At 27.3% G+C, this 21,254-nt stretch overlaps 1 protein-coding gene across 1 annotated transcript; it reads left to right on the plus strand.

Annotated features, from left to right (window-relative positions):
- The first annotated feature begins 1,707 nt into the window (after nt 1-1,707).
- On the plus strand, nt 1,708-20,907 carry LOC132945427 (ATP-dependent translocase ABCB1-like). Its single transcript, XM_061015165.1, has 28 exons — nt 1,708-2,081; nt 7,801-7,846; nt 9,658-9,792; nt 13,951-14,189; nt 14,264-14,396; nt 14,548-14,681; nt 14,755-14,926; nt 14,986-15,110; nt 15,175-15,346; nt 15,422-15,646; nt 15,719-15,844; nt 15,915-16,118; nt 16,197-16,448; nt 16,527-16,742; nt 16,838-16,893; nt 16,962-17,151; nt 17,215-17,315; nt 17,385-17,475; nt 18,232-18,375; nt 18,443-18,544; nt 18,604-18,765; nt 18,823-19,026; nt 19,238-19,479; nt 19,546-19,702; nt 19,769-19,963; nt 20,063-20,269; nt 20,336-20,482; nt 20,547-20,907. Exons 1-28 carry the CDS (start codon nt 2,002-2,004, stop codon nt 20,760-20,762), a joined length of 4,473 nt encoding a protein of 1,490 aa, XP_060871148.1. The 5' UTR covers nt 1,708-2,001; the 3' UTR covers nt 20,763-20,907.
- Nucleotides 20,908-21,254: the final 347 nt, after the last annotated feature.

A 21,254-nucleotide genomic window follows, 5' to 3' on the forward strand; every position in this document is an offset into this window, starting at 1 on the left:
ATAGAGGATAAATTTTGAAAGTGCAAAAATCTAGCAAGCCAGACAACATAGAAAGCAAAAAAAAAAAGCTATAGGTATGTTAACTATGCCCATATAAATAATACGATATTATTTACATTTAATAGTTCAATTCTAGATAAGAATTCATATCTACGTTTTGCCATAAACATTAAACATTATATCGAATTTAATTATTTTATAAATATAATAAAATAAAATACAGAATATATTTTTATAAACTAATTTGAAATGTAGAACCATTGCGGCCCAGTATATGACAACGAACTAGAATGCTGGCGCAAAACAAGGAACAAAGAAATCCGAGATTTGACAGGGATTTCAAGAATAACTAACTTTGTGAAAGCACAAAGAATAATATAGTTTGGGCACTTAATGAGAAGGCCAAACTCAGAATACCTTAAAGCGGTGGTTGAGTGGAAACCCACAGGGAGGAGACCAAGAGGACGTCCAAAGAATATCGTTATATAGATAGAATAAAGCAGGACTTAGAGAAACTAGGGATACCGGATTTGGAAAAAAAGTACAAAATCGAGAAGAGTGGAAGGAAGTATCGGTGGCGGCAAATACTCTTGAAGAGTTGTAATGCCAATGAAGAAGAAGAATTTGAAATGTAGCACGGGCCAGTGAAAAATGGTAGGTACGCGTATATACTTTTTTAAAATTACTTTTGGCCTCGCATAAAAAAAATAAATAGTAGATACTAAATATTTAAATAAACTGTATTTTTCCAAAGGTCAAAATGTAAAATGTGATGTTTAATTCCTTTTTATTCCCACGGACTTTGACTTTTTGGTAGTCTACCTTTAAATGTATTGTTTTTATTCAAATTATTATTATTATTACTACTTTGAATTACCGAAAGTTCCAAATTATCGAATGTTTGAAATATTTAGTTTATTATTTTGTTGTCTGAAAATATGTGTAGGTACCTTACCGTGTGTACCCTATCGGCTATCGTTCTATCAAGTAAAAATATTGTTATGCACACAAATGTGTTACGGTCCAATTCGATACCAGTCCAATTTATAATTGTATTAGTTATCAATTATTATAATTTATAATCAGGGACCCCACGGGGGGCTGTTGGACCTGGAGTACAGGGGCCCAGCTATTTTAGGAGCCCGTTGAAATGAATTTGTAATTTTTGAAATTTTGATATGGAATACGTCTTATTTTATGATATAAATATAAATGTATATTATAAATTATAATATATTAAGTAGAAATCGTGAGACACTATTGTATCGCTTGTAATGTGTTGTATTTTATTGGAAGTTTTGTATAACAAAACATTTACACATTTTATTGGGGGGGCTCTTAATAATGATACAAAATGTAATCATCATTATTAACATTCTAAGTTTCTAACATTTTGTAATTTTGATACATGTAATAGGTATATATAATATTATCTAATTTGTAAATTGCATTAATATGTAACATGGGAATATCCGATTATAATAGTTTATATATTTCATAGTATTTTTGACAGAATTCTTGAATAAATTAATAATAATATATTGAATACTCAATACTGTAATTTACAGTACGTGGATAATGAGTAGCAAGTAGGTAGTGGATCGAAGTAACTGTTGAAGTAAATGTAACCAATCACGCTCTAAGCTGAACCTACGTATACACCTACACATATTACAGAATGTGCTCCAACTAACTCTCAGGCAGACAGACCTCAGTTTATCAACTGAAAACGATAGGTACGATTTGCCGTTCGCATCTTTACAGTTCGCGCTTTCACGCTTTCACATTTATTAGTTTATTAGGTAATTGTAGTTTGTCATGAGCCGGGTAAATTATTTTTAATAAGCTTGGCATTGATTGAGCAACTAGCCTATACTTATCAGTTTAATATTTATTAAAAATAATATTTTTTAAATGTTAAATGTGTAAAAAAGTGTGTGTATTTTTTATTTGATTTAAATCTTACTATCTTAGTTTTGTTCAGTTAAGTAATGTTCAGCCATGTTTGGTAAAAATAATGAAGAAACCGTTGGATTATTAAAAGTTTCAGCCAATAAACTAGATGGGAATACAAAATATGGGTAAGTGACTTATAATATTGTTTATAATAATAATTAAATAATTAATAAGTATGGAATATGAGTATTTATGAGTTACGATAAGTAATAGCACCAACAGCCAGCAGTGGGCGGTTTATGGGGCCACCTCCCTTGGCATTTGTTAACTATTCGTAATTTAATAGCATCCATAGATAATATGGCATATTATCATAATATTAATTATATCATACAGTATATAAAATATTTCTGGAATAAAAAATTATTAGTGATAAGTTAAATAAATAGTTAATAACTTTACTGTTAAAATAAGAGGTACTTATAGACTTATTATAGAACGTCTCTATTCTGAAATATAATAACATAATATTATTGATATACAACTTAAACCATATTAGATTTTAATCTTACCCGAATGCAATTTTATTCTGCGGACGTTTAGGATGTTGTCTCTGTCTGACAAACACATAACATAGCAAATTATACGTTCTGGATAATCCATTTATCCATTTAACCCTGTTATATTTAATATTAGACAGAATTGAGTATTGATCTATAATTCAATTTAGAAGTAAGAATAATATTATCTAATTATTCACATAGGTTTTTTTATATTTTAATTTTAAAGCTAGTTATAAACATATTAAAATGTAAAAGCAATTTACAATGTTAAATTTGATAATAGGTCAATTCACCCATTCTATTAAACATAACAGTGTTAAATTGATTATTCAGAATCTTTTGTAACGTCGTCGGATGCCCTCTTGAGTACTTACCTACTATTGATTTTGTTTATAATTAATGTTATTATTATAATAATTTCTAATATTCTATTAACTATACCATAATATACCGTAATATGGCGTAATATGGCGTAATATATATTTATATGTATTTCAATTTTAAACTCTAATTATTTAATTTAAATTGTTTTTAATCATCAAATTTGATATTATTGTCTTATACATTAAGTTTATTAAATAGTTTCCAGTATTATGTTTAATTGTAATTTTTCTTTATTTTAAAAATATTTATAGGTATTAGGTAATATAAAACTGTGCAAGTAAATTGTACCTACTTAATATTAATATAGTTAAAATAGTTAAATAGTGAATAATATAATAATACATAATACTGTAATAATATTATAAGTAAATGAAATAATAGGTACCTAGGTCCTAGATACTAAAAACTGTTCACTGAGTGAAATAACATTTAAATTGTAGATGCCTACATTTTTTACTTTAATTTGGAAGTTTTCTATTAATTATGATGACAATTTATTTTATTATTGATGAATAAGTTATACATATAACATATATTATGATCTCGATCCCAAAACCAAGCCATTGGTCCTACTCCTACTAGTTCCTCCAATATTAAATATTCTTATATACGTACATATCATAAATCATAAATCATAATGTATTTATACTATTATAGGCTATAATTTATTGCTATTTTAATAATAGAATATCGTTTTAAAGATCATGTTCATTTCAGATAAATAAGACAACTGCTGAACTGCAGCCTATCAGTAATAATTTCAATATTCATTATAGTTTAATCTTTGTAATAAAGCTGATAACCTATTAAGTATAAGGTTAAAAATATTATCTAAGATTTTTGTCTATATATTATTATAGTAAGTGACGTTATTGCGTGTACAAATATCTTATATTTTTGTACCTATAGTACTTACTACTTAGTAGGTAGGTACCTACGTTTGCTATCATTAAAGCACGCATATTTTACTGATTATTTATTTTATGTAATCACAGATATATAAACATGTTTATATATCTGTGATGTAACTATACCTATTATTACTTATCGTATAAGCATTTAAATATATTAAAATTTAAAGATAAAAAGATGGATTCATACTGGGGTTAGGCTTTCTTTGCTCTTTGGAGCTCTTTTCTCAACTCGTAGGATTATATAGTTAGGAATCGTATAATATAATATTATTATTAATTGTTATGCATTTGAAGATAACTATAGATTTATTTTTATATTATATTTTTGAAACACAGGCCGTTTTGAGTAGATTGCACAAGTTGGGTAAATTACGTTTACCGGCATTTATTTAGCTTTTTGCCTTCGTTACGGTTGTGGCCGAGCGGACAACAGCGTCGGTTTTGTTTCAATATAAAAACTACAGAGGAATAATAATATTATATTCAATATGTAATATGTTTTACTATTAATTGATTTGTACATTATGTATTTCAGTAGACTGTAGTTGATTATAATTTATAATGTATACAAAAATAATTAATATTACTATATATTTTGTAATTTAATTTTCAAAAATACCAGCGGTGTATTGGTTAATATATTTATGGGTATACGCACTAATAAAATATATTATGTAACCTAAAAAAAAAATTTCTCATTCTGCTCGAATAACTTTCATTAATCCCTAATACGTGTAGAACTTATATTATTGTAAATAACGTTATTGCTATTCAATTAGTAGGTACATAGCTTTTAACATTATTTTATTAACTTTTTAATCATATAACAATAGAAAATAAAACAAAATCAACTTAAATGTCAAATAAATTAAATAACAATTAAAGAGTATTATGTTAATAATAATAATATTATAGATCTATCATATTATATTATAATCTATTAAAGAATTTTCCACAAAGACGTTTTGTATTCAATATTGGGTTCATCGGTGTTCAATATCTTTGTTCTTGTATCATTATCAGCTCTATGTTGGCTAATTACTAATTAGCCATGACTTAACATATACTTCTGGGTTCCATTCAGAGGTGGACCGTTTATATTTAAAAACTAATAAGTCAAATTCTTTGAATTTAAAAATTAAAATGGACACCAGTGGTCAGTACACCTTACGGGTTATTCATTTTACACACTTGTAGTTTCTTGAAAGTTTAGACCTGGTTTAATATTTAATATTGTTTGATACTTACATTTTAGGGAAAATACCCATTATTGCAGTAACATAATTTATAAATAAATATATAAATAATAAATAAACCAAAAATAATAAGCCATTCAATTGGTCCATGTATTACAATCGTTAAACCGAATTCGGTCGGTAAAATCAGTTGGTTAAGCGTAACCGAGGTTAAACGTTTAATTGATTAAAATGAGCTCTTATAATACAATAGCGTCAGTGGGTTACCATTTACCAACAGACAACACCGCAAGAAACACGTTTGCCGCGTTTACTAAATTTAACTTACATTAAACACAACGCATGGAACAAATGCAGTTTAGCTCCCAAGCGATTTTTTGGAATTTTTTTTTTCAAAATGTGTTTTTGTATGCCTAATTTGATGGTACTTTCCAAAAAAGCCGGTCGAACTTATTTTTGACGTTATAGACAAAAAACATCAAAATGCTCAATTTTTTCAAAAATCGTTTTTTAATTTAAAATACAAAAAATTTAAGTTTTTAGAATTTTTTTTTAGAAATGTTTACGTATTTATATGCTCAACATTTTGATGGAATCAGAATTTGTCTACGGTAATTATTTTTTATGTTATTGTTAGTAAGCCACATAAAACTGAATTATAAAGTTATTTCAAATATTTGCATATTAGAGAAACTCAAAATTGACTTTTTTTTTTCGTTGAGTAATAACATAAATTAGTTTTTGGTAAAATCAGATCTAACTCTTATTTGTTGGCTTGGTAACACTAAATATATATAAGTACCATCAAATTGAGCATGCAAAAACATATTTTGAAAAATAAAAATTCCAAAAAATTGCTTGGGAGCTAAACTGCATTTATGCCCACATATTGTTATCTTCAATACTTCAATATATAAATAATTCATTTAAACATCATAACAATTTTTTCCTATGAACTAATATTTAATAAATAAGTTTTAACCTTATGTAATTGTTAAGCCATCATAGTCTATACTAGCGGCTTTTAAATAAAAAAAAAAAAAAAGTTTTAACTTTTATTTGGTTTTTGGATTAAAACGGAACGGAAAAAAAACCATAGTGATAATATAATCAGAGAATTAGCATTATAACAAAATATAATATACAACTTATATGTTGTGTTATCAATATTATAAAAATTATATATAAATTATATTATATTATATTATTATATTATACAATTAATTATTCATTTATTTTATTCAATTTCAAAGCTGGGCAAGTTAGTCACTTTTTTCAACTAGTTAAAGTTAAGTTCCTTTAATATAAAAAGTAACCAAGTTAGAATATAAGAAGTTGCAGAAATTTGCCAAATTTCTAATTTAGTTAGATAGAAGTTAGTTTAGTGAAAATAATAACTAAAGTTAGAAGTTAGAAATTAGTTTTTTTTTAGTTTAAAATTTAAATTAAAAAAAAACATTTTTTCAAATGTAATGCATTATATAAATTAATTTTTTTTTTTTTAATATTATTTAATAATAACAATACAAATATTATTATTATTATTAAGTAACAGACAACAGTAATAGAATAAAGGAAAAAGGGTAAATGGACATTTTCCCCCCGATATATTTTTGATGCGGACATTTCCCCCCCATTTTTTAAAGTTAATTATTGACTTATAATATTGAATTTAATAATACAATATTATTTATTATGTATTATGAAATTATTTTTTTTAAATAAAATATAAAATATATAAACATTTTTTTATTTTCATAAATATAATAGATTATAAATGTATATTATGTTTGATCCACTCAACTACTTGAAACAATTAAAAAACAAAATAAGTATAAATAAAATATAATTAGTAATTAATAAAAATGGCCAAAAATTCCGACATAAAAATGATACATTTCGTAAAAAACATTTGATTACTGATTCTTTTGTTATTTCTAAACATGTTTTTAGCCTTTGTTCATATTTATTTTTTTTTGTTAAAATGTACCAGTTTGGATATTTAACAATTTAATGTTTTTGAATTTGATTCAAGTAGTTCAGTTGATCAAAAATATATATCTATAATTTAGGGGGGAGGGGGAAATGTCTGCATCAAAAATATATCCTACTAGACCAAAAACAGTCGGGTGGGGAAATGCCCGCGATTCAGGAAAAAGATATATCGCAAAAATGTTGATTATATTATTATTTTGATTTTTTTCCGTATACCATGAAATACATGTGCGTCCTTTATTTTTTTTTAAATACTGGGCTTCACTGAAAAAACTCATGTGGGGGGGGGGGGGCATAGGAGTAAATTTCATTATAAGTACATAAATATACAGTACCTATCAATTGTAAATCTCCAGTAAAGAAGTACAATAAGTAGGAATGTAAGCAGTGAAAAAAAGATTCTAAAACTATACATATATAGTGTTTAACGTTTATACAATACCTAACAGGTTATTCCATTACGAATTTGTCTTGAGGATACTTTTAACCATTGTGAGATTTTTTTTTTAAATTATTTAATTGGGAGATTCATAATACAATGTGATTCCTATAATGTTATATAATTTAGTGCCGACTGCCGACTGCGGCGTATACCAAAATGTCTACTACCTAGTAGTTATTTTTATTTTTTTTAGAATTTTTTATAAGAAACATGTTTTTTGCGTACCTTGTATTAACTATATGTAATATAGTAGTATAGACCGTAGTAAATTATGATTTCCTTGTATATTTTTTTACTTTATAGTAGCACTTACAAGTTACAAGCCATAGATCATTTGTTGTATATATCATATAATAATTATACTTCATTGACCATAGTTCTTATGTATTTCTTAAAATGTATTGTTTTAGAACTGTAGAAAATAATGTAAAGAAAAAACCAACAGTCAGTGGTCTGGTAAGTACAAGTCAATTTTAATAAAAATTTAAAAATCTTTTTCAAAATTCGATTGTATTAGATTTTTCATTCATTGGTTTTGTATTTATAATTTATATATAAAGAGTAAGGTAATGATGGGCAAAATTATCTTTGTTCTTGCAGTCTTGGTCTTGGTCTTGCTGCAAGACCGAGACCATGACTAAAAATCGCTGCAATACCAAGACCAAGACTAAAACAAGACCCACACTGCAAGAGTTTTGCAGTCTTACAATATTTATTGTAATTTTTATTTTTAATTTTCACAGAAAACTCTATATTAGTTGTAGGTTAAATGAAATAATTTATTAGGAATATAATAAAAACGTAATATTGCATTCGACGTAAACACGTTCAAGGAATTGAGGAAATAACGAATTATTGAATTATTGAAAACAAGATAAGAAATGATGTGCGAGCAGTGAGCACAAACAAATATTATAATAATACACCAGCCACTGATACGGGCGATACGGTATCTTTATAAACCGGCAACCGCAATATTTATTTAGGGCCGTAAATACCTCTCTCTATTGAATATAATACTAATCACAGAATTGAAGTTGGTACTTGGGGTATTTTTTTTTATATTGCAAGAGTCTTGCAGCAAGACCGAGACCAAGACCAAGACTGAGTCTGCAAGAACAAGACCAAAACCAAGACTGAGTCTGCAAGAACAAGAGCAAGACTGCCATAAGACTTGGTCTTGGTTTGCCCATCTCTAGAGTTAGGCGAGGTTACGTTTTTGATAACTATGTATTGATGACGTGATGTAGTAAGAATTTGAACACACTATGCAACAGTTGCCCCAGTCGGGTCTCCTCAGCCACTCAGCTGATCTCAGTGCAGCAGTAGACAGTTGTACGCTCACTGGCCACCACTCACGTAATATTATTAAAAAAAACTGGTTTCAGTGGAATCTGTTTGATTGTTAATATTATAATATTACGTAACTATCGCCATAACAATATGTCGAATATTACTTGACCTTCCTAACCTCTGAATTATAAATACAAGCACCAGCCACCGAGTTATTTTAATATACCACCATGGCTCCATCCTAATATATTCCTACATAATATAATATATATACGTATATATATAAGCCTAATATTACCTAAATGGCAGTCTTGTAAGTATTCGAATAAATTTATTCTGATAAAAGTATTCAAATACTTTTCTTAGTCAAATAATATTTTTAATATTTTTTAAAAAAAATAATCGAATACGTATTCTGAATAACTATAAATAAAAAAATAAATAAAAATTATAGTATTCGAATATCGAATACTTTTTCGAGTATTCGAATATATTTTTTTAAATGTATTCTATTACGTATTTGGAATACAAAATAAAATTATTCTTTACAAGACTGCTAAACGTCTATATTACTATATATTACTAGGTGTATAATATTTATATAACCAAATTTTGAATTGTTGATATCGAGATTAAATTACATTTATATTTTCAAGAAAAATCATATTATATTATTATAGTACCTATAGAGCCATATATATATATATATATATATTATGTAGTGATAATAATATAGAGGGAATACAGCACATTATTAAATATTAAATTGTTAGTATATAAATTACTATAATTTTCTATATTGTAAAATATACTTAATTTTAATTTTTAATTATTCAAATTTTGTATTATAAATGTTGAATTATATCGGTTTTTACATATCTATTTACTTTAAACTTCTAAATTGAATAATATTGTTTGTTAACTAATAGCTAATTTTAAGTTATAAATTAATCATCTCAAGTTATTTTTTTTAGTTTCGATATGCTAGCAAAGGTGATGTGGTTCTTATGTCTATTGGTATTATATGCTCGGTTATTCATGGATCGAGCTTTCCTGTCTTGGCATTAGTATTTGGTCAAATGACGAATGTATTTATCAAGCAAGCATCGGTATGTCATGTATAATAAAAATATAAAACAACGATGTGTAACTGTAAACTGTATAAGTACTATTTTATATTATGTAAAATGTATATGGATAGAAAAATAGGACTATATTTATGTTTTTTTTATAAGGATGCCTACATAGATGTTTGTATGTTTATATGTTTAAAATTATTTAAATTATTATATTACAAAACGATTTAAAAAAGGTGGATAAGTGGATGTCGCTCTGCTGTACAGTAGGTTATAAGTGGGTCACTGTAATGGATGGTGTTAAATTTGAATTCAATGATATAATATCATTGTATAAAAAAAACGATTCTGAGCGAAAACGGTCAGTCAGCCTATGATATTACCAAGTATATTTTATGATATTATTATGAATAAAGTAATTTATATATAACCTATTTACGCGGAGCCTTGTTTTAAATTTTAAATTCTTAGCCATAAAAGTTAAACATTTTATACATTTTTAACTACAAAATAATTAATAAATTATAAATTTGATAAATGTTGTCAAAATTTGAACTTTAAATGCTTATAAAAAAAAATTGTGCCTATGTATTTTTAATATTTTTCAACTGCTATTAGAACGATATATCAGGAGCCTTATATTAAATTTTCACGTTTTTTTACCCAACAAATAAAAATTTATTGATATTTATAGAAAAAAAAACTAAAAAAATTGAAAACTGACAATGTCCGTAAACAGCTCAAAAAGAGTCAAAATATTTTCAACATTTTATGGTGTATAGAAAATGCTAATATAAACATGCAGTGAAATTTTCAAGTATCTACAGTCATTCGTTTTTTAATTACAATAAAATAAGAAAATTGTTACATGAGAAATCGAGTAAATATCAAATGTTGTAAAAATATAAATTTCAGACGCTCATAAAAATTTAATTTAAGTTTCTTCTAGACATTTTTTTTTTGATAAAGGTAGACAAACTTATGAGTAATCTTATATTACATTTTCAAATCTTAGATTTAAAAAGAAAAATTTTTATGAATTCTCAACTCAAAATAATTTGCTATTTTTCGTGATTTTTCCGTATTTTGTCAAAATTTGAATTTTAAATGCTTATAAATAAAAACTGTGACTAAGGATTTTTAATTTTTTTCATCTGCCTTTGAAACAATAACCTAGAAGCCTTCTATTAAATTTTCAAGCTTTTTTACTCTACAGATAAAATTTTATTGATATTTATAGAAAAAAAAACTAAAAAAATTGAAGACTGACAATGTCCGTAACAGCTCAAAAAGAGTCAAAATATTTTCAAAATTTTATGGTGTATAGAAAATGCTAATATAAACATTCAGTCAAAATTTCATGTCCCTACGGTCATTTGTTTTAGAGTTACACCAAAAACCAAAATTGATTTTCTCAAAAACAGATTTTGCGTAAAATTCCCGTTTTTCCTTAATTTTTCTTTTGTTTTTCACGTCGCTTTTGAAAACTACTGGGAAATTTTTACTTTTGACCCCCCAAAGTACCAACTAGATTCACTTTCCTATCAGTTACTGTTGAAGGAAATCCAAGCACTTTTACTGCCCTAAAAAGTAAAAGATGATGACCGACAAAAAAAAAAAAAAAATAAAAAAATAAAAAAACACACATCATTGTAAAATCAATACATTCATCGCTTCGCTCAGAATCTAAAATTGAAAACTGACAATGTCCGTAAACAGCTCAAAGTGTCAAAATATTTTTAAAATTTTATGGTGTATAGAAAATGCTAATAACAAAAATAAAAAAATAAAAAAAAATGAAAAAAATAAAAAAATAAATTTTCCTATCAGAAAAGTTACTGTTGAAGAAAATCCAAGCATTTTTACTGTCCTCAAAGGTAATGACAGACACAAAAACAAAAAAAAAACACATCATTGTAAAATCAATACATTCATCGCTTCGCTCAGAATCTAAAAGGGGAATGTATGAAACCACTCTGCTGTATTGTTGGTATCGAGTATACCTTTTCTTTTTTGAAAACTTCTGGGAATTTTCCACTTTGACCTCTCAATAAAAACACATTGTAAAATTAATACATTTATTAATTCCACTCGGAATCTAAAACGATGGTTAGGTATTTAATCAACAAATAAGAAGTAGGTAGGTATACCTATATATAGATAAACTGAAATAATTTAGGTATTTAATAATATTGTTATCCTTTTTTTTGTCTGTTAGGATTTTGGTTAGCTTGTCATAATCATTACTAATATTTCATATTTTTAAACAATGTTTAATATATTATCAAGACTAGAATTCAATAAAATATGGTTACCTGCAGAAATGTAATTCGGTCCAATCCCAAAATAAGGCGTTACTACTTAGTTCAACTTAGTAGGGACTAGGGAATATTTCTGTCACAATAAAATATAAGACATTGATGATAAAAAATAAATGGTAAAACCTAGTTGCTCTGTCCAACGAGAGAACATGCCGATTCTGAGTATAACCACGCGACACCTTGCCATCGAAACCATTTCCGCCATGGCACGGTGTTGCTTGGGGATGCGCAGACGAACAGATTTTCGTCGGGCTTAGGCGAGTAGGTGGTTTGTAAATTCCGCCGATTTATGAGTTGGTACTTGGTAGTTGATTTTAGGGTTGGACTTAAAATGAGTAAATTCCATCGATAAATTTCTTTTAACTGCAAAAACAATGTAAATTTCACCGGTATGATTTTTTTTACCTGAAAAAACAAAAACTCCACCGATGGTAAAACTCACCGATTACAATTATAATATGTATTTTATTTTGTTTATTATATTTTTCGAATTAGTGTAAAAAAAACATTTCTAATTGTCCTAATTATAAATTATACTATCTAATAAATCTGTAAATAAATAATGATAAAATACATACCTATATTACCTATACATAATGTTTATTTATATTTCAGATAAAAAACAACCGGTGGAATTTTCATTTTTTTCCTGGTACCTAATAAAAACGATTGCCATGTCAGGGATCGGCATGTAAACTTTCTTGATTATTAATTTTTAGAAATGTATTAACTGATATCACACCCAACTACCCAAGTGGTGAAACAATTTGAATCCAGAAAAATGTCGGTGTGAACAGCCCCACAAAAAATCATTTTCATTTTCATTTAGTGAGATAGATCTCCGAAACCGGAGAGCGGATTTCGTTGTTTGGGGTCTTGTTAGATTTACATTGGTTAGGAGAAGTGCAGTGAAGAATTTCAGAACTTTATATTTAATAGTTAATTCACTACAGAACATTAAAACAAATTTAAACAAATTTTATTGGGCGTTTTTTGATATTTTTCAGCTTTAAAGCTTTGTAGTGTATTAACGATTGGGGATAAAGTTCTGAAAATCTTCACTGTACTTCTCCTAGCCAATATGAATCTAACAAGAGACAAGACCCCAAAAAACAAATTTCGTTCTCCAGTTTCGGAAATCTACCTTGCTAAATGGAAATCTGGAAATCTAGCGAAAAATAACGAAGAAATAGCGAAGAATTAAAAATCAAGAAGGTAAAAATACCGGTGGAATTGACAGCCGCTACAGCGTGTTCTCTTTAATAAATTTCGAATTTGATTTTCATAAATATCAAGTAACAATATTTCAACTCGTATTACATTCATCTCGATTTTGATATTCTATCTACACAATTTACAATGTTTATTGTCTATAAACTATTTCATATTTTTGACTTGTTCAAATATTATAAGTTATAACAAAGCTAATAATTTGATCAACACATATTATTGTCATGATATATGGTATAGAAGTGTAATGATGAATGGAACAATGTTTTTTTCAAAAAAAGTGTTTAAAAAAATGTAGGTAGGTACCAGAACCCGTTATGCTTTGAAGGGTAACTGATTTATATTTTTATACATAATAAATTAATAAATAAAAATTATTAAATAACCAAAGTTTTCCTTTAAAAGTTTAAAATTGAATAAGCCCGTGAAGTAGGTATATAAGCTTCTAGCAGGCACGTAGGTACACAACTAAAAAATCTGGGGGGGATTGAAACCCCAACCCTCCATGTATATAGTATATACGTGCCTGGCTTCTAGCATATCTTATATAAGTGCCTACTGTGTAGCCCGGTAGTCGTACATTAATATAGCCAATAAACATAATATAGTGGTTACCTGCATTATCTGTATTTTCCTACAGGTTACTTCTACTGTAAATAACTCAATGGTCAATATACCGTTGACAGTGGTTGGAAACGCCTTAGATCTCATACATACTAATCCATTTAATTCAACATCTAATTATACAAATATTCTTCGCTCAAGTGATGTATCAACTAACTCACCCTTAAATGAAGAAAGTTCTACATTTGGTGCATTCTTTATGTCTGAAATGGAGAGAATGAGTACTGTTAGAACTATTACAGAAATTGATGTGAGGTAAGTTGTATAAAGGTATAATAAATTATTTATCAATTTTATTATTATTATTTCAACATACTTTTAAATTTTAGAAAAACAACAGATGTTCCAAATCAATTCAGTGATGACACGTTAAGTCCTGAAGAATTTTATAACGATATGACTAAGTTTTCGTTGTATTACTTATACATTGGATGCACAGTATTAATTGCTGCATTCATACAAGTAAGATATTTTTTGAACAATTGTAGACATAGGTAGTGTATATGTCTTACTATTTAGACATTTGGTTATAAATACTGAAATTAATTATACATTTTTAATCAATATTAACCCAATATTAAATAATGAACTATTATAATAATTTATTTTTTAGACTTTTTGTTGGGAGATTACTTGTGAAAGACAAATTTACCAATTACGTAAGGTATTTTATTGTCAAATCCTTAGACAAGAAATTAGTTGGTATGACTTAAGTGATGGTGAAGACTTGACAACAAAATTATCAGAGTGTGAAATTACAACTAATACCTAGCTAATATATTAATAATTTTATTTTATAAGAATGTATTTTTTTCCTTAGTGATTTGGAAAGAGTTCGTGAAGGTATTGGCAGTAAATTCAGTATGGTTACTCAGTATGTAAGCACTCTTTTCACTGGTATAGTAATTGGTCTTTTTGTCGATTGGAGATTAACATCGATCATACTTTGTGTTACGCCATTTTTAGTTTCAGTTTCTGGAGCTCTAGCTATAGTAAAGTTTGATTTAAAGTTTGAAGTAGTGCTATGGAAATTTAATTTATTTTTTTTTAGGTTTCAGCAAGTACAGCCGCTAGAGAGCAAATGAAATATGATTTAGCTGGAGGTATAGCTAAAGAGGTCTTATTAAATATTCAGACAGTAGCAGCATTTGGAGGAGAACTTAGAGAATCTAAAAAGTAGGTTAAATATAAAATTAAAGAAATATTCTTATAAGAATTTAAATACAAACCAATGTTATAGATATGAGTTGGCTATAGAAGGAGGTCGAAAATTAGTCATGAAAAAATACTATGTATTCTCAATATTAATGGGTTCTGTATTTGTGATAATGTATTCAGCATATGGAATTGCATTCTGGTATGGATCTAATTTAATTGTTGATGGAATTTCATCACCTGGGAGCATTTTTACGGTACCTAGTTCAAGAATGAATCAATAATTGCTGAATTTAAATTTTAATACCTACTATAATAATAATGTACACCAGGTATTCTTTAGTGTAATGGCTGGAGCGTTTTCTGTGGGAAATGCTTTACCATTTATAAATTCAGTATGCATAGCTATTGGTGCAGCATCAAATGTATTTGATATAATTGATAGTACACCAAACATTGATCCTTATTCATCACAAGGAAAGAAAATTAATAAAATTCAAGGAAAAATTGAATTCAAAAATGTTAACTTTGCATATCCAACAAGATATTCAATACCGGTAAGCTATACTGTCATAGATATTATTCTACATTAATAAAAAAATTATTTATTGTTAATTGTAAAATTAAAGGTTTTGAATAACTTATCATTAACTATCGAACCAGGGCAAACTGTAGCATTGGTAGGTTCTAGTGGAGGTGGTAAAAGCACAGTTGGAAGTTTGTTACTGCGTTTCTATGATCCCACAGAAGGCCAAGTAAGTAAAATTGTATTTCTTCAAGTATATAATACCAAAGTAATACCTAGTGATAAATTATTTTCTTTAGGTATTGTTGGACGATTTTGATTTAAAATATTTAAATTTACATTGGCTTCGTCAAAATATTGGAGTTGTATCCCAAGAACCAGTATTATTTAATGTTTCTATTGCTGAAAACATCAGATATGGTCAAACAGATAGTACACGACAAGATATAATAGCTGCTGCAATGTCAGCAAATGCCCATAGTTTCATCATAAAATTACCCAAGGTTAAAAATGTGTACATATTAATCTAATAATCTTACTTTCTGAACAACCTGCACATTTTATAAACAAAACTTGTGTAGGGTTATGATACATTAGTTGGAGACAAAGGTTCTCAACTTTCTGGTGGTCAGAAACAAAGAATTGCCATTGCAAGAGCTTTGGTCAAAGATCCAAAAATATTATTATTGGACGAAGCTACTTCAGTACTAGATGCACAAAGTGAAGGCATTGTACAAGAAGCCTTAGATAAAGCTCAACAAGATAGAAGTACTATTATTATTGCTCATAGACTGTCCACAATAAGAAATGTTGATGTTATTTTTGTTTTACAAGTATGTATTAGATTTAATTACATATATTTTTACCATTTTATGATACAGATATAATTACCTATAAACTTTACTTTGTAGAATGGAAGTATAGTAGAATCTGGAACACACGACTTCTTGATCTCAAAGAATGGGCTGTATTCAAATTTATTTAACACCCAAGTGAAACGGGAAAATAATGAAATTAGTGGAGACTCTTTAGAATCTGATGAAGATATTATAAATAATAAAAATATCAATACAGAATATGCAACACCATCAACAAGTCAATTTCAGAATAAACAAATTAATTTCAAAGTAAGTACCTGTAACTGAGTATAAATAGCAAGAAGGTATGTGTTTAATTTTTTAGTCTTAATATATTTTTATTATTTTCTTAAATTTTAAATTAGAATCCAGAATTTGAATCTTACGGTGGAGTTGATGATGTGGCCAATGAAAATATTGAGTATATACATAATAAATAATGATACATTTATAGTAACTTAAATTTTTACAATAACTAATTTATTTTAGGGACCAAGCTATAATTGATAGTAATAATACTGAAATCACAACAAAAAAGGTATCAGTTTTAGAAAAATGTATTGAACCTGAGAAAGTATTTACAGATAGTTTTATTACTGAAGATAGTGATGGCCGTAAAGTAAATGTTACTAGAAAAATATCTTCACGTAAAGTAAAACGAATCATTTATTTAGAACAAGTATGTTACTTTTTTTCAAAATATAAAATAAAATATTAAATTCTACCAGTTTTATATGAGTAGGGAAGTACAGATAGCGAGTTAGAAACATATGATTACCGTCCAAGTAGTTTAAGAGGAAGTACTTCAATAAGACCAATGAGTCAACCTGATGATTATTCTCAGTAAGTATCCACTGCATAGTCATAAGGTTTAAGATTTTAATAATTAATTTTGTCTTCTAAATATATTAGATGGGAAACTTCAGACATAGAATTAAATCGAAATACAGAATTTGCCATGATTTCTAAAAATGGTTATCAATATAACAAAAAAAATATTATGGTAACACCAATCAAATAATGTATTTATGTTACAAATGTACAACGTTGGGCAAATTATTTAATTTTTTTAAACTCTTTTAAGTTAAGTTGAAAATTTAAAGATAATTTTACTTTGAACCTATAAGTTTTACAAGTTTAATAGAAAGAAATTAAATCAAAATCTAATGAATTTTTTTTTTTAACCGATCTATATTTACAATCGATTCTAGATATTATAATCTAGCTAGAAATTCGCTAGACTAAACCAGTGATAAAAATAATGCACCGGGATGTTTGGACCATACATTTACATGGTTCATTATCCCGGTGCGGGATAATTTGAAACCGGTATAGTTTAGCGAATTTCTAGTAAGTATACAAAGTCAAACATATATATAATATAAATCATGATAAGAGTAATAATCGAAAGGACAATTAATAATAGAAAAGGAGACCATTCAATGACAGAATACTTACTAACAAAAGTTATTGATTTATATTTTTATTTTTAAGAGATCACAGCACCAATGTCTATTTAAACTTTGAACTGGGTTTTCTGGTAATGTTGTTGAGAGATATGATAATAATGTGTTTGGAAGAGATTGTAATTTTCTATGTAAATTTATATTAAGTTGTATTTATATATACATTATTTGTAACTTAACTTTTCAACACATTACCCAGCTTTGCCTATATATTATATATAATAAGCTTTGTATTTGAAAATGATTATAATGAATGAAATACATTGTACATATGTTTTAAAATTCATTTTTAGCCTGAAATTGAAAATTTTTGCATGAAGGATATACTTAAATTCAACCGTCCAGAATGGCCATGGTTGATGATGGGTTTCATAGGTTGTGCTTTAACCGGTATCATAATGCCAGTGTTTGCTATTTTTTATGGTCAAGTCTTTGCTGTTAGTATAAAATCAATCTGTAGTCTAATTATATTATTATGTATTAGTTTATTTCTATTTATTTTAGACATTTACACTTAAAGGCGATGAACTATTACAAGAAGCAGCTTTTTGGTCAAAAATGTTTATCATATTGGCTCTACTATCTGGATTAGCATGGTGGATGCAGGTAAAAAAAGTTAAAATTACAATGTTACAATATTATTTTTAATAAATTATTTTTTAAAGACCTTCGGATTTACCTATGCTTGTGAAAAGCTCATTATGCGTATGAGAGTCTATGCGTTTAAAAATGTGTTACGTCAACCTATATTTTGGTTTGATTTTAAAAGTTCATCACCCAGTAATATCATCAGTAGATTAGCTAGAGAAACTCCACTTGTGAAATCTGCAAGTACAGTTACAAACTAAAAAATTTAAAATTGTCTAAGTTTTTTGATATTATAGGCTGGTAGTTTAAGAGTTGCTCAAGTAATATCAGCATTTGTAACACTGTCAGCTGCACTAATTATCGCTTTCACATTTGGCTGGAAATTTGCTGTAGTACTAGTCATTGGTGTACCAATAATTGCTGGTGCTGCTTATAAACAATTAATGATCGTACAAAGAAGCCAAAAACAAGATCTTGAATGTATGGATGAAGCTGCCAGGGTGAGAAATTAAGCAATTACAAGTTGTATACTAAACAACAAAGATCAATATTTTACTTAATAATTATACAAACTAAGATTGATTATACTAATATGCAAATTACGTATATAATATAATATACTTTATAGTATAATTAATATTTTTCTGATTTATTTAACTTTCATGATCTCATTTTTATAAATCTGACTTACAGCTTATGAATTAATTTTAGATTAAATCTGAAACTATTTCAAGTATAAAAACAGTTCAAGGCTTAGCACAGGAGCTAATGTTTGTATCAAAGTATAAAAATAGTTTGAATGATCCATTTAAAACTGCTAAAAAACGGGCTTTTTCGTTTGCAATTATGTATGCCGTTTCTCAGGCAGTTATTTATGGAATGTATTCAGTTTCATTTAGATATGGAGCATTTCTTGTAGAAATTGGAGATATGTCAGCCACAGATATTTATAGGTAATACTATACAGGTAATATGCCAAATATATATTATTGCATTCTCTATTTAAATGAATTTCTTAGGGTGTTCTTTGCATTGGCATTTTGTGCTGCTTCTATTGGTCAAACATCAGCTTATCTGCAAGATTATTCTAGAGCTAAGATTGCAGCATCTCTCATTTTTAAACTAATTAGGAGAAAATCGGAGATCGACCCTCTATCAAATACAGGATCTAAACCAGTAAAACCATATCACATTATGATTTTAGATCAATATTACATTTAATACATTTAATATACAATACAGACAATTAAAGGAAAAGTCCACTTTAAAGATGTCAAATTCGAGTATCCTTCTAGACCAAATGTACGTGTATTGCAAGGCCTTAACTTGATAGTTGAACCTGGCAAGACATTGGCAATAGTTGGTGAATCTGGATGTGGCAAAAGCACCATACTATATTTACTTGAACGGTTCTATGATCCATCAACAGGTGTGATTGTACGTGTTTAATTTGTATATAATAATTGATTTATTCTAAATTACTATCAATATTAAAAATGTATATGTACCATATATTGAAGCATAAATTTTGTTCAGGAAGTTGATAATCACGATATAAGATTAATGAATTTATGCCATTTAAGACAAAATATTGGAATTGTTACTCAAGAGCCAATATTGTTTAACAGTTCCATTAAAGATAACATAGCATATGGTGTATCTAACAGAGAGGTCCCCATGGATGAAATAATTGATGCAGCTAAAAAAGCAAATATTCATAATTTTATTACAACTCTAGCTCAAGTAAACCATAAACAATATTTTTAAGCAACACAATTTTTTAATATTAAATTTAATTCCTATTTTTAGAGATATGATACATTGGCTGGAGATCAAGGAAGTCAGCTGTCTGAAGGACAAAAACAGCGAGTAGCCATTGCACGAGCATTAATAAGAAATCCTAAAATACTTTTGTTAGATGAGGCTACGAAAGCATTGGATACGGAAAATGAAGTAGTAAGTTTGATTATATGGAAAAGCTGTAAGCACATTAATTTCTATCACAATTTAATGTTTCAAGCTCGTGCAAGGAGCATTGGAGGCAGCTTGTAAAGGTCGCACTTGCATTATTATTGCTTATCGTCTTTCTACAATTCAACTAGCTGATTCTATTGCTGTAGTTCACAATGGTAAAATTGTTGAGCAAGGTAATCATGAAGAACTGAAAGCTAAAAAGAAGTATTATTACGAGTTAATTACTCGCCAAGAAGAATCATCTAATCAACTTCAGCTCTAAAAACATACATTTCAATTAATTGATAATATGATCTAAGAAATGTATATATTATTTTATTTATTTATATATTATTTTAACTGGTATGCTTTTAAAGTTGTTATTATTGAATATTGTGTTTTATAAATTATAAATTGTATTTTTTATATTTCTATTATGGGTTTATAAACAGTGCAGCCATCACCTACTTAATAATTTATGTCTCTTCAAGGGATCTTAAACAACATATTTTCAAGAAAAAATAAAGCTTATCAGTTAAAAAATATTATAAAATTGAAATGTAGTGATTAAGTGCTCAAGTAAATTAACATTTGATCTACTATTAATTAACTTATGTTAAATTTATGTCAGTTATACTAATAATTGGTTGTGATTGCAAAATTATACATAAAAACAGTTTTGCACAAACCAACACCCTTCAATAAATATTTATAATTATATTTTTTAAATAAAAGAAAACTACCTGTAAGGCTTTGAAGTTGTAAATTATTCCAA

Source organism: Metopolophium dirhodum, chromosome 5 (assembly GCF_019925205.1).
Source record: "Metopolophium dirhodum isolate CAU chromosome 5, ASM1992520v1, whole genome shotgun sequence".
In the NCBI taxonomy this organism is placed as follows: Eukaryota; Metazoa; Arthropoda; class Insecta; order Hemiptera; family Aphididae; genus Metopolophium; species Metopolophium dirhodum.

Excerpts from the sequence above, each read along its gene's own strand:
- LOC132945427 (XM_061015165.1), top strand. The coding sequence starts at position 2,002 with ATGTTTGGTAAAAATAATGAAGAAACCGTTGGATTATTAAAAGTTTCA. Across the intron at positions 14,397-14,547 it reads TAATTGCTGCATTCATACAA|ACTTTTTGTTGGGAGATTAC; the intron begins GTAAGATATTTT and ends TTTATTTTTTAG. Across the intron at positions 20,270-20,335 it reads TTATTACAACTCTAGCTCAA|AGATATGATACATTGGCTGG; the intron begins GTAAACCATAAA and ends TCCTATTTTTAG.